This window comes from Cannabis sativa, chromosome 9 (genome assembly GCF_029168945.1).
Source record: "Cannabis sativa cultivar Pink pepper isolate KNU-18-1 chromosome 9, ASM2916894v1, whole genome shotgun sequence".
Classification (NCBI taxonomy): domain Eukaryota; kingdom Viridiplantae; phylum Streptophyta; class Magnoliopsida; order Rosales; family Cannabaceae; genus Cannabis; species Cannabis sativa.
Genome location: NC_083609.1, coordinates 4410175 through 4411461, shown reverse-complemented (window position 1 = coordinate 4411461; position 1287 = coordinate 4410175). Strand labels below are relative to the sequence as shown.

Here is a 1287-nt window from a genome sequence, read left to right as displayed (position 1 = left end):
TCAAGCTTTATAACCTTGACCACTCCACCCAGACAAGCTACTACGAGCAGGAAAATCATTCACTGTCCACAAAAGCGCAGCACGCATGGTGAACATCGAGTTGGTCAAACTATCTCTCGTTGGTACCCCATTATTCCACAACTCCTTTAATTCATCCACCAAAGGTCTTAAAAATATATCCATGTCTTTACCAGGAGATTTTGCACCAGGAATTAGGGTAGATAGCAAAAAATAATTATCTTTCATACATAACCAAGGTGGTAGATTATAGTTAGCCAACACCACTGGCCACATGCTGTATGCAAGACTCATGTTGCCAAATGGATTAAATCCAGCAGCAGCTAACCCTAGTCGAACATTTCTTGGGTCCCTTGCAAACTCACGATGTTTTGCATCAAAGTCTTTCCAAGCGAGACCATCGACCGGGTGTCGCAACACCCCATCATCTTTTGATTTTCCAGTATGATGCCATATCATGCTCTTCGCTGTAATTCTCGAACTATATAATCTTTTAATTCGAGGTGTCAACGGAAAGTATCGCATGACTTTGCAAGGAACTTTTTTTGCTTTGTCGTTCTCGGAATTAACCCAACGACTAGTTCCACAAATTGGACAAGCCTCCTTGGATGCATTCTCCTTATAAAATAAGCAACAATTATACAAACAGACATGGATAGAGTCATAACCCAAGCCTAATTTCTTCAATCTCTTTTTTGCCTCGTAGTATGTTGCTGGAATATTATTTTCCTTCGGAAATGCAAATTTTAACAGCTTCAACAATTCTTCAAAGATGTTATTAGGAATTTTTCCTCTAACTTTTAAATGCAATAGCTTTGCTAAAAATTTGAGAGACGAAATCCAATCACAATCGGGATACAATTCAGCTTCAATTTCCTCAAATAAGTCATCAAAATGTGGGCTTGTGGTTGGTTGTTCATCTTCACCTTGTACATCCTCTGTTGTCGAGGGAAAGAAGTCTTCTAGAATAGGAATCATTTCATCCTCTGATTCAACATCACCAACTGCTACATCATCGATAGCATCCTCAAGCTCCCCGTGATAAATCCACTTCTCATATCCTTGCATAAAACCTCGATCAAATACGTATGCTCTAACCCTATCTATTTTTTCAAACCTACTATTTATACATCTCACACAAGGACATCGAATTCTTCCATCACAATCCTTATGTTCTGATGCCATTGCTGAAAAGGCTTGTAGACCATTCCAAAATTCATGGCAACCACGATTTCTGATTTTGGTCCAAGACTTATCGATTGTCGCCAT

The 1287-nt window shown here is 39.2% G+C and overlaps 1 protein-coding gene across 1 annotated transcript; it reads right to left on the bottom strand.

The window, feature by feature from the left end:
- LOC133031174 (uncharacterized) lies at positions 1–1287 on the bottom strand. The gene has a single exon (XM_061104611.1). The coding sequence runs from the start codon at positions 1285–1287 to the stop codon at positions 1–3; it is 1287 nt and encodes a 428-aa protein (XP_060960594.1).